General features: G+C 51.9%; 1 protein-coding gene across 1 annotated transcript in view; it reads left to right on the forward strand.

Annotated features, from left to right (window-relative positions):
* Positions 1 to 8,793, forward strand: part of MYO15A (myosin XVA) — a 67,266-nt gene extending 58,473 nt beyond the window's left edge. The window contains exons 62-65 of the mRNA XM_011975303.1: positions 941 to 1,074; positions 1,463 to 1,596; positions 3,402 to 3,542; positions 8,418 to 8,793. Coding sequence (XP_011830693.1) covers positions 941 to 1,074; positions 1,463 to 1,596; positions 3,402 to 3,542; positions 8,418 to 8,519 — 511 coding nt within the window. The 3' untranslated portion in view covers positions 8,520 to 8,793. The remainder of the gene's footprint in view (positions 1 to 940; positions 1,075 to 1,462; positions 1,597 to 3,401; positions 3,543 to 8,417) is intronic.
* The last annotated feature ends 2,606 nt before the right edge of the window (positions 8,794 to 11,399 follow it).

The following is an 11,399-nucleotide window of genomic DNA, read 5'->3' on the forward strand; positions in this document are numbered from 1 at the left end:
AAAAAAAAAAGAGCAAGAAGCACATAAAGATATATTCCCAATCCCGGATGAAAATAATCGAGTTCTTACTTTTTGCAAGGGACCCTGCATCTGCATTATCTCAGCTATTCTTCCCAACTTCATTTTATTTTCCCTATTTACAGATAAGGCCCAGCAAGGTTATATGGCTTACTGAAGTCTAGCCAGCTAACAATGGGGGAACCAGGATCCAAAACTGGGGAGACTGGGTTCAGATGCCAGGCCCTTACCCCAGCAGTGGAAAGAAGGACAGATGTTACCCAGGGGATCTCTTGGGAGCAGGGGGTCTCTCTCCTGGCTTTCTCCCAACCCTTCCTTCACCTGCAGCTCCAGCTGGTCAGGATGGGCTGGGACTGCTATTGATATTTTCCAGATGTCCAAAGAGGTAAAGAGTCTGCCTCAGGTAGCAGCCAGCATGTGTCAGAGGGAAGAGGGCTGGGACAAGCTGATGCCCAGGGGCCTCAGCCTGGAGGCCCAGCACTCCTCTGCTCAAGGCTCTGCCCAGCCCTGTGGCTGCATTGCCCACCCTGATGTTTCCTCTCACCCCTCTGGCTTTTACTTCTCCTTGGGGGCAGAAAGTATAAAGGATGAAATTGCCTTGGGTTCAAGTCTTGCCCCCACCAACCCATGCTGCTAACTCACTCAGTCACTGTGTAACCTTGAACTAGTCGGTGAACTTCCGAGAGCCTCAGTTCCCTTAACTGCAAACAGGGATCCTAGTGGTACTGACCCTGGCCATGATTAAGCAGCACCAAGGCACTGTGGGCGCCTCTACCCCACCTTCAGCCCATTTACACTCCCTAGCATTTAGTCTTCCAGGGAGGTGCATAGATCAGGTCTGCTCTGCAGGCCTGTGGCACAGTGAGGATTGCCTGAGCCTGGGAGCTCACTCGGGACCTTTTTCCCCTCCCTCCGTACACAGGCGGGAAGTCCAGGAGTACATCCCAGCCCAGCTCTACCGTACAACAGTAGGCTCGACCTGGCTCAACCTGGTCAGCCAGCACCGGCAGCAGACACAGGCGCTCAGCCCCCACCAGGCCCGTGCCCAGTTTCTGGGTAAGAGCTGCAGGGGAGGGGAGGTGATCATAGGGGGCTTTGCTGAGGAGGGTGGTCATGGAGCATGGATATGGAGGCACCTCTTTCTTTGCACAAAGGCATTTTTCAGTGCCGGTCAAGCTGAGCACCTACCTGGAGAAAACATGTCTTTACAATTTTTATGGAGATGTCACCTAGGCTCAAAGTGGCCCTGGCAGAGGAAGAAGAGCTGCAAGCAGGGATAGAGGAAGAGGCCATGAGAAGCGAGGCCAGATAGATGGGAGGAGACCCAGACTGAGGGCTCCTGCATTGGTTGGATACAGCCCAGAGAAGCTGTGCAGTTCAGGGCCATGGCTGTTGTCAGTGAACCCTGCCCAGCACGTAACTGCCACCCCCTCTCCCTGCCCAGGCCTCCTCAGCGCCTTACCTATGTTCGGCTCCTCCTTCTTCTTCATCCAGAGCTGCAGCAACATTGCTGTGCCAGCCCCTTGCATCCTTGCTGTCAACCACAATGGCCTCAACTTTCTCAGCACAGAGACTCATGTGAGTGGCCTCAGCCTGGCACTGCCATCACCACCCTCTGTTCCCTGGTCCCCTACCCCCTCCAAGGGGCCAAGACCTCCAGCCACCAAAGCCCAGTTCCACTGGTTACCACCTTTATGATCTCAGGCAAGTCTCTTGCCCTCTCTGAGCCTTGCTTTCCTCATCTGGAAAATGAGGATAAGAGTTGAGCCCACCCATAGGGCTGTTGTGAAGGTGAGATGAGGTAAAACATACCCTATGCACTCAAATAGTACATCTGTGTGCTTGGGCTGCCGTAACAAAAGACCACAGACTGAGTAACTTAAACAACAGAAGTTGATTTCTCACAATTCTGGAGGCTGGCGGTCCAAGGTCAAGGTGTCAGCAGGTCTGGTTTCTTTGGTGGTTTGCAGACAGCTGTCTTCTTGCCGCATCCTCACATGGCCTTTCCTCTGTGTGCGCACAGCCCTGGTATCTCTTTGTGTATCCTAATTTCCTCTTATAAGGACACCTGTCATATTGGAGTAGGGCCCATCCTAACAGCTTCATTTTAACTTAGTCACCTCTTTAAAGCCCTTATTTCTAAATACATTCTGAGGCACTGGGAGTTAGGGTTTCAACATGGGAATTTGGTGGGGGACATGATTCAGCCCATAATAAGTAGGACCTGTTACCCCCTTAGTTTTTGCTCCCAGAACTAGACCCTGAGACAGGGATTCCAGGGCAAGTGGTTGATTTAGAGTTGATTCCAGGAAACACTGGAGTGAGGAAGTGAGACAGGGAAGGGATGGAGCCAGTAGAGGGGATGTTAGCAAGCAAGTTGCTGATGTGGGCACCTGGAGGTCAGTCCAGCTGTGGAGCCCTGAGAGATAGCCTAGGGCTTTGCTTCTCTCCTGGGAACAAGGGAGCTGGGGTGTCTATTCAACACTTCCCATCTGTCATTAGCAAGGGCTTCTTTCTGAGGCATTAACTCTCTATCACTCTGACTTTCCCTGTATGTGGTCTAAGTTTGCTTCCTGGGCCAGAAGAAAAGCCCCTAGACAGGCTAGGTACTTGACTCACATCTGTAACCCTAGCACTTAGGGAATCAGAGGCAGGAGGATTCCTTGAGCCCAGGAGTTTGAGACTGGCCTGGGCAACACAGGAGGCCCCGTTTTCCACAAAAAGGAAATTTAAAAAAGAGGTGCCGGTGTTCACAAGAAGCAACTTTGATGTGAAGTTCAGGGCACCAATACCTCTGTATCCCAAGCACTTAGAACACTTAGAGCAGGCCGGGCGCGGTGGCTCAAGCCTGTAATCCCAGCACTTTGGGAGGCCGAGACGGGTGGATCACGAGGTCAGGAGATCGAGACCATCCTGGCTAACACAGTGAAACCCTGTCTCTACTAAAAAATAAAAAAAACTAGCCGGGCGAGGTGGCGGGCGCCTGTAGTCCCAGCTACTCGGGAGGCTGAGGCCGGAGAATGGCGTGAACCCGGGAGGCGGAGCTTGCAGTGAGCTGAGATCCGGCCACTGCACTCCAGCCCGGGCGGCAGAGACTCCGTCTCAAAAAAAAAAAAAAAAAAAAAAAAAAAGAACACTTAGAGCAGTCCCTGGCACATGGTAGATGCATCATCAGTATTTGTTGAATCAATTTCACAGGTGAGGAAACTGAGGTCCAGAGAGGTAAAGTGATTTGCTCAAGGTCACACAAGTCACTGGGGAACTGGTACTTGAACTGGAGTGAGTCTCGTGCCTCCTATAGATCTGATTTGCAGGGGAGGGGTAAGAGTGGTTGAGACTGTCCTCACCCACAGGCCTGTCTGGCCCCTCTCCCCTACTCCCAGGAATTGATGGTGAAGTTCCCCCTGAAGGAGATCCAGTCGACGCGGACCCAGCGGCCCACGGCCAACTCCAGCTACCCCTACGTGGAGATTGCGCTAGGGGACGTGGCGGCCCAGCACACCTTGCAGCTGCAGCTGGAGCAGGTGGGCCCAGCCCTCAGCCCAACATTGCCTTCACTGGGCCCTTCTCTGGGCCTGGCTCCAAGATATGTCAGGTCCCTGCCATGTCCCAGGGAGTATCCAGGCCAGTGCATGGGACAGAACCAACCACAGCGCAGCACAGAACTGCAGATCATTATGGTGGTCATCCAGGGAAGCAACTTGGCAGTGGGAACACGGCAAAGGGCAGTATGGAGCCATAGAAGATTGGTGACAGGGCGAGGACACTACAGGTTTGAGAAAGTTCACCTGGGCTGAGATGTGGAGGCTGGATTGTAGGCCCCAGGACTGAGGGTGGAGAAACTGGGCTTCCTGTGTGACAGATGGTAAAACTGAGACCCACCTGTCCTGTGCCTTCCTATGTTTGCAGCAATTATGGCTGTTACTTAAAAGGCAAGGGTGAGAAAGGCACTGTGGCTCATGCCTGTAATCCCAGCACTTTGGGAGGCTGAGGCAAGGCAAGAGGATTACTTGAACCCAGGAGTTTGAGACCAGGCAACATAGTGAGACCTAGACTCTGCAAAAATTAAAAAAAAAAAAAAAGTGCCTATAGTCCTAGCTATTCAGGAGGCTGAGGCGGGAGGACTTCTTGAGCCTAGGAGTTGGAGTTCGAGGCTGCAGTGAGCTGTGATGGTGCCACTGCACTCCAGCCTGGGTGACAAAGTGAGACCCTATCTCTAAAATAAAATGTAAAAAAGCATGGATGACCTCTAGGCTCCTGTCCAAGTCTCACAGCCTCCTGGGGTCAGGGCAGGACTAGCGTTTTCACTCCACTGAAGAGATAGGATTCAGGCCCAGAGAAGGGGCAGAATTGAGGTTGACACCCACACGTCTGTCCTGTCCAGCCTGTGACATCCCCCCTCCAGGTCTGGGCCCAGCACCACTCCCATGACAGGGCCTGTCTTGGAGCGGGGGATTTCCCAGGGCAAGGGAGAGAGACTTCCACTGCCCTAGCCCTGCCTCTGAGGGACAGGACCAAAGTCTCCTTGGCCCCCTGTGCCTCTTGGAGAGCCTGTTACTTGGGTCTAGGGTCCTAATGCACTCCCCACCACACCCCAATCTGCTCCTGCCTGGGGTCACATAGATCCTTGCCTTACCCACTGGTAGCCTTGGGCCCCAGGCCTGCCGCCTCCTTCCCAGAGGCCACCTCCCTGAGCCCGTACAATGGCTCTGTGGTGTTCTCCTACCTCTTTTTTTTTTTTTCCAGTAGAGACAGGGTCTTGGTATGTTGCCCAGACTAGTTTTAAATTCCTGGCCTCAAATGATCCTCCCACCTCAGTTTCCCAAAGTACTGGGATTATAAGTGTGAGCCACCGCACCCAGCCTTCTCCAACCTTCTTATATGAACCTGGTCATTTCTTCTTTGGTTCTTTTCTGGTCCTTCCTCCCCTAGACAATCTTTTTTTTTTTTTTTTTTTTTTTTTGAGACAGAGTCTTGCTCTGTTGCCCAGGCTGGAGTGCAGTGGTGTGATCTCAGCTCACTACAACGTCCACCTCCTGGGTTCAAGCGATAATCCCACCCCAGCCTCCTGAGTAGCTGGGACTGCAGGTGTGTGCCACAATGCCTGGCTAATTGTTGTATTTTTAGTAGAGATGGGGTTTCACCATTTTGGCCAGGTTGGTCTCGAACTCCTGACCTCAAGTGATCCATCCACCTTAGCTTCCCAAAGTGTAGGGAGGGGCATACAGGCGTAAGCCACCACTCCTGGCCCCCTAGACAATCTCTAAACGTTGCTGAGTCTGGGCCTTTCCCCAGGGCGCCCTATCTGATACTGAGGCTTTCAAAACCATGTCTACCATCACAGCATCCATATTTCTACCTCCTGCCCAGACTACTTGAGCTCCAGGCTCCCTCAGCATCCCCCTTGGAGACCAACAGTCCTCTACAGCTTTCCTCCCAATCCTTCCAGGCACTCAGGCCCCAAATCTGGGAGTCCTTCCCATCCCTGTCCCTTCCTCTCATGACCTCTGTGGCCTCCTCTGCCACCTCCCTCCCCTCTGCTCATTCCTCCAGCCACCCTGGCTCCCTTGTGCTGAGTTTGTTCTCCCTGCCCTGGGTCCTCTGCCCTCACTGTCCTCTCCACTTGGAACGCTCTTCCCTGATTCAGCACAGGGCCCATTGTCTCCCTTTATTTGGGTTTCAACACAAATATCACCTTTTTCTAGAAGCCTTCCCTAACCCTCGTCCCTAAGAACTCATGATCCATGCCTCCATAGCCCTTATTATGCCTTGGAAATCATTTAGTTATTTGTTTATGTATTATCTCCTTATATTCGTCCGTTTTATGTTGCTATAAAGGAATACCTGAGGCTGCATAATTTACAAAGAAAAGAGGTTCATCTGGCTCACGGTTCTGCAGGCTGTGCAAGAAGCGTGGTGCCAGCATCTGCTTGGCTTCTGTGGAGGCCTCAGGAAGCTTTTACTCAAGGCAGGAGGCAAAGGGGAAGCAGGCACATCGCATGGCAAGAGAGGGAATGAGAGAGAGAGGGTCCAAACAACCAGCTCTTGTGTGAACTATAGAGTGAGGACTCACTAATTACCTCCGGTAACCAAGCCATTCATGAGGGATTTGCCTCCAAGACCCAACACCTCCCACCAGGCCCTGTCTCCAACATTGGGGATCACATTTCTTTTCTTTTCTTTTTTTTTTTTGAGACAGTATCTTGCTCTGTCGCCTACGCTGGAGTAATCTCGGCTCACTACAACCTCTGCCTCCCCAGTTCAAGTGATTCTCCTGCCTCAGCCTGCCAAATACCGGGATTACAGGCACGTGCCACCACGCCTGGCTATTTTTTTGTATTTTAGTAGAGACAAATTTTGCCCTGTTGGCCAGGCCAGTCTCGAACTCCTGGCCTCAAGTGATCCACCCACCTTGGCCTCCCAAAGTGCTGGAATTACAGGCATGAGCCACCATGCCTGGCCAGGGATCACATTTCAACATGAGATTTGGGAGGGACAAATATCCAAACTATCATTCCCCCATCAGAATGTCAGCTCCAAGAGAGCAGGACTGTGTCCATCTTGTTCGTGCTGTGTCCATAACTCAGTGCCTGGAACATAGTAGATGCTCAATACATATTTGTTGGTTGCATGGGTGGGTGGGTGGATGGATGGATGGATGGATGAAGGCCTCTTTGGTTTTCACACTTCCTTGCGGCACCACGTGACCTCCTTATGCTGCCATCTCTGCCTCTGGCCTGTATGTGTCAGGGGCTACATTCATTCACTCATTCAGCATAGGTCCATTGAGCATCTCTGTGTAGCAAAGATACTGAAGTGACTGAGAGTCCCTCAACCCTGGCCCTCACAGAGCCTCAAGTCTCAGATATAAAACATACCTTGATCAGTGCTGGCAGGGTGTACAGGGGACCTGAGCTATCTGGGAGGTAATCAGGGAGAGCTTCCAGGAGGAGGTGATGTCTGAGTGCAGCAGTGTTGCACCAACAGACCTGGGTCCCCATCCTGCCCACCTCTGACAGGCTGTGTGAGGGGATCTTGAGGCATCCCTGCTTCTCACTGAGCCTCAGGTTCCACACTGTCAAATGCAGCAACAATCCCAGAAAGGCCTAGAACATGGCAGCCTGTGGGTAGGTAAAGGATTGACTGGAGGAGAAGACTCCATTTGCACATGCTGATTTAATTAGCCAAGGTGGCCCCCAAGGCAGGGCCAGCATAGCTAACCTCAGCAGAGAGCACTTCAGAGTGTGATCCTCAGGTCTCTTACCATCCAGGTTCAAATCCCACCACCTACCAGTTGTGCAGTCTGGAGCTTCAAGGCTCTGTGCCTCAGTTTCCCCACCTGTGGAATGGGATATAATAGCTCCTGTCTCTTAGAGACACTGGGGGGATTAAAACAGGTAGGACACATCAGGCCTTTAGGACAAGGCCTGGCACACAGTTACCACTCAGAGTGCTGCTAACATGATTTTTCCTTTCTCAGAGCAGCTTCCCTGGGGGGATTCCAACAATGGCTTCCATCTGAGAACCACATTCAGAGATTGATTTCCGCAATTCCCTGATGCCTTCCCCTACTCCGCTCCAATTGGGAGCACTGAGCCTGGGTCACTGCCCATTGTGCACTGTGGGAGCCAGGCGGTAACCATGGCAACAGACAGTTAGAAACTGTTACCATTTATTGATTGGATTCATACTTTTTAAATCTAAAGCATTTACACGTGGCCGGGCATGGTGGCTCACGCCTGTAATCCCAGCCCTTTGGGAGGCCGAGGCGAGCAGATCATGAGGTCAAGAGATGGAGACCATCCTAGCCAACATGGTGAAACCCCATCTCTACTAAAAATGCAAAAATCAGCTGGGCATGGTGGTGCGTGCTTGTAGTCCCAGCTACTCGGGAGGCTGAGGCAGGAGAATGGCTTAAACCTGGGAGGCGGAGGTTGCCGTGAGTCGAGATCGCACCATTGCACTCCAGCCTGGTGACAGAGTGAAACTCTGTCTCAAAAAAAAAAAAAAAAAAGAACTTACATGCCGTAAAGCCTCACTGAATCCTCACCACAGCCCTGTCTGTGAGGCAGTCCCCTGGTCAATTGTGACTTTACAGATGAGGCCACTGAAGCTCAGAGAGGTGAAGCGATAGACCCTAGGTCACACGGCTCACACGGAGCAAAGCCAGCAGAGGCACTTAGTCTCCTGCTTGCTTACCCCTTGCATCCCACACCCCACCATTTGGCCTTCCAGTTCTTCATGCTCCTCTCAGGCCCTGGGGGAGGTGGGGACAAGGGTTCCTGCATGAATGGTGGTCTCCACCTAGCTCCCAACCACCTCTCCATTCTGTACATCCCACCCCAAGGTAAGAGCTGGGCAAGTGTTGGGTGGGCATGGACTGTCACTGTCACCTGCAGGGACTGGAACTGTGTCGTGTGGTGGCCGTGCACATGGAGAACCTGCTCAGTGCCCGTGAGAAGCGGCTCACATTGCCCCCCAGCGAGATCACCCTGCTGTGACCTGGCTCCCAGCCCTCCAGTACCTTCTCCAGAAGACTCACTGTGTGGCCTCAGAGAAATCACTAGACCTCTCAGGATCAATGACCCCTGTAAGGGGCCAGAGCCTTGGAGGACACTAAGAGGAGGCAGGAGGAGCAACTAAAATCCCCAAGAACCCAAGAAGACCCATCCTGAATTGGGATGGAATGGCAGCATGCAGACTTGGGTCAGATAGCAGGAGGAACTTTCAAAAGTCTGGCCCATGGTGCAGTGGAGCAGAAGGCAGGACCATGAGGCCTTCTGCCATGTACCCATTGCAGACCCTGCCCCTAACTCCTGCCTATGGCACAGAAGCCCCACACCAGTTGCCTAGATGAACTGGACTCTGCCTTTGGTTTACTCAGGGTCTGATGTTGGAATCTGCTCCAACTCCACATCCCAGCACCTACATGTCCTTCTAAGGGGCCCCTCCCTGTGCTGCCAGTCAGCCTGGATTTCTGGTCTTTGGTTATTTCTGTGCAAACAAAAGGTGTGCCTGGCAGCCATTTCTCCATGGAGTTGCTAAGTGGCTGGAAAACAAGCCTGAGGGAGGAGGCAGGAGTTGGAGTTACCTTAGGCCCCTGACTCACTGCCTACGAACAGACCATCCCCCACTTCTTGGGTATCCCCAACCCCAAGCCCCCATCACTTGATGGGCCACACAAGTTTGAGTGGTATAAGGGAGAAATCTGGGAAAAGGCTTCTGGGAAAATGGGACATTAGCATTGAGTTTTGAAAGATAAGTAGGAGTTTGCTAAGAATAGATGGAAGAGAGCGGGATAAACATTCCAAAGAAAATCATGTTTGTTCCCTGCTGTATCTTCCATAACCTAGGAGGATGCCTAACAGAGAGTAAGCACTTAAAAAATATTTGTCATATGAATGAAAAAATAAACGAATGAATGTTGACAGAAAGTGCTGGTGCTTTGGGGAGCTTGTGCTGGGCAGGGAACACTTGGGAATGGGAGACTAGACAGGTAGATGGGGGCATAGTTGCAAGATCCACGGCAGCAGCAATACCTACTGTGAACGAGGCGAATACCAGGCACTGGCAGTTAATCACAGTCAAATCACCGCAAACTAGGATAAGACCTGTGAGTAAGAGTTAGCTAGGGAATGAGGAGAGAGAACAACATATGCAGGGGCCCTGAGGTGCGCATTACTTGTAGCAGGATCTGAGACTGAAGAGGCGGGCCAAGACAGTTTGGATAGGGCTTCTGGGATACATTAAGAACTTAGGATTTCTGGGCTGGGTGCAGTGGCTCACGTCTGTAATCCTGGCACTTTGGGAGACTGAGGCAGGCGGATTTCCTGAGCTCAGGAGTTCGAGACCGGCCTGGGCAATATGGTGAAACCCCGTTTCTACTGCAATAGGAATAATATATAGGGCAGTGTGCCCCTGTAATCCCAGCTACTCAGGAAGCTTAGGCAGGTGAATCACTTGAACCCAGGAGGCAGAGGTTGCAGTGAGCCAAGATCATGCCACTGCACTCCAGCCTGGGTGACAGAGTGAGACTCCATCTCCGAAAAAAAAAAAAAAAAGAATTTTTTAGGATTTCATTCCAACAGCCATGAGGAGCCTTCAAAGGTTTTCCAGAGAGGGAAGGGGAGGTGCAACCTGCACAGATTGTACTTTGTAAAAGCCATTCTGACCACTGAACAAAGAGTGAATGTAGGAGTTGGCCGCTGCAGTGTTAGCTGGAAAACTTGTCATGGATTCTAGTGGTGGTGATGGGTGGGGAGAACTTGGGAGAGATTAGAAGGTCCAGCTGGCAGGACTAGGGGGTCAATCAGACCATCCTAGGATGGAAAGGATCAAGAAAGAGCCCCTGATACAACTGCCACAGGACTGTCCCGCTTTTCACCACTGTCTTGGGTTGGCTTTACCCAGAAGCAGACCCCAAGGTGAGGAAAGTAAGGAACTCACCAGAAAGAGTGTGGTGTCAATCAAGTTACCACTGCACAGGGGCTGTGCCTGGCGGCAGCTCACCTAACCCCTGGGGTTCTGCCTGCGGCGCTGATGCTCCCTCAGTATAGGGACTCCCCAAAACAGAGCACAGTGGCCTCCAACATGAGGCAGCCCTAAGTCCTGCCCTCTGCCCCTCATTTCTCAGTGTTGTGAGATCATACATGGTGTGTGTGAGGGGGAGGGGGTGTCAGGCTAATTACTTTTGCCCCAAAACCTTTTCCCTAGTCGAGCTAAACTGAGAGGCTCAGGAAGGGATGATGTGGCAGAATGAAAGCAAGGGGGCCCTTTTGGCTTTCAGAATAGGACTGGGGCCTCCCACACAGACTATAAGCGGTTCCTTGGAAGTAGATCGTCCAGGTTGAGCCACAATGTGAATCACCTCTTCTCTAGGTTGACAGCCTCTCCCATCCTGGACACTGCAGTGGAAGCTTCCCTGTGTTCCTCCCTGACTGTTCTTGAGCTAGGACTCTCCCCTCTCTGAGCCCCCGTGAGGGACAGCACAGATTCTGGAACCAGGCAGCCTGGGTTTGAGTCATCACTAGGCCACATACTCGCTGTATGGCCTTGGGCAAGTCATTTCACCTCTCTGGGCCTGTTTCCCTATATATACAATGGTAATAATAATGATGTCCCCCTCATTGAAGTGTTTGGACGATTAATTGCGCTAGTATATGTACAGGTCCTGGCACATAGTAAAAACTTGGGAATTTTTTTAAAAAATGTCCATTCCAGGCTGGGCGAGGTGGCTCACGCCTGTAATCCCAGCACTTTGGGAGGCCGAGGCGGGAGGATCTTGTGCCCAGGAGTTCCAAGACCAATTTGGGCAACATGGTGAAACCCCATCTCTACTAAAAACAGAAAAATTAGCGGGGTGTGGTGGTGCATGCCTGTAG

The sequence above is a fragment of the Mandrillus leucophaeus genome, unplaced genomic scaffold, assembly GCF_000951045.1.
Source record: "Mandrillus leucophaeus isolate KB7577 unplaced genomic scaffold, Mleu.le_1.0 Scaffold153, whole genome shotgun sequence".
NCBI classification, from domain to species: Eukaryota; Metazoa; Chordata; class Mammalia; order Primates; family Cercopithecidae; genus Mandrillus; species Mandrillus leucophaeus.